This window comes from Penaeus monodon, chromosome 29, assembly GCF_015228065.2.
Source record: "Penaeus monodon isolate SGIC_2016 chromosome 29, NSTDA_Pmon_1, whole genome shotgun sequence".
Lineage (NCBI taxonomy): Eukaryota > Metazoa > Arthropoda > Malacostraca > Decapoda > Penaeidae > Penaeus > Penaeus monodon.
In genome coordinates, this window is record NC_051414.1 from 31,532,452 (window position 1) to 31,533,056 (window position 605).

General features: G+C 39.2%; 1 protein-coding gene across 1 annotated transcript in view; it reads right to left on the reverse strand.

The window, feature by feature from the left end:
* LOC119592161 (keratin, type II cytoskeletal 1-like) overlaps positions 1 to 605 on the reverse strand; it is a 2,439-nt gene extending 1,834 nt beyond the window's left edge. Inside the window, exon 1 of the mRNA XM_037940978.1 lies at positions 498 to 605. Within this exon, the coding sequence (XP_037796906.1) occupies positions 498 to 506 (9 nt within the window). The 5' untranslated portion in view covers positions 507 to 605. The remainder of the gene's footprint in view (positions 1 to 497) is intronic.

Consider the following 605-nt stretch of genomic DNA (forward strand, 5'->3'; position numbering starts at 1 on the left):
ACATCTGCTGACGTCACAGTGAAAATTAGTATTCGCTGGAGAATGTGCGACACGATATGAATATTCGCCATTAGATAGAAAACACGTACAGAATGTGCTAACAATATAGCTAACAACGCAGCTGATGGTGTGACTCACTGTTATTGATATAGCTTACACCTTGAACCTCGGCTTATATAGCTTACACTGTCGCTGAGGATATAGCTATCAGCGTACACGTAATGTAGATGACAAAATAGCTGTGTTTACAAGTGATACAGTAGTTGCTATTTAGTTGATAGTACGATCTGATAAAGTACCTATGTTGCTGACAATTTAGAACATTATAGCAGACAGAAGACAAAGGACTGACAATGTAGCTGATGCTGTAGATGACAATGCACTTACAATATATGTGATAATGAAGATGACCGTATCCTGACAATGTAGTCTCCACTATAGATGACAATATACCGATAAATGGCCTGTAATTCTTAGCATTACCCTAAACAACTTACCCACTTCATGATCAGGATTTATTCGCAAGTATGAGTCCCAAACACAGGCAGGGGAAGCAATGAACTAACAGAGCCTTGAACCTCGGCTTATATACTACGGTGAACAAC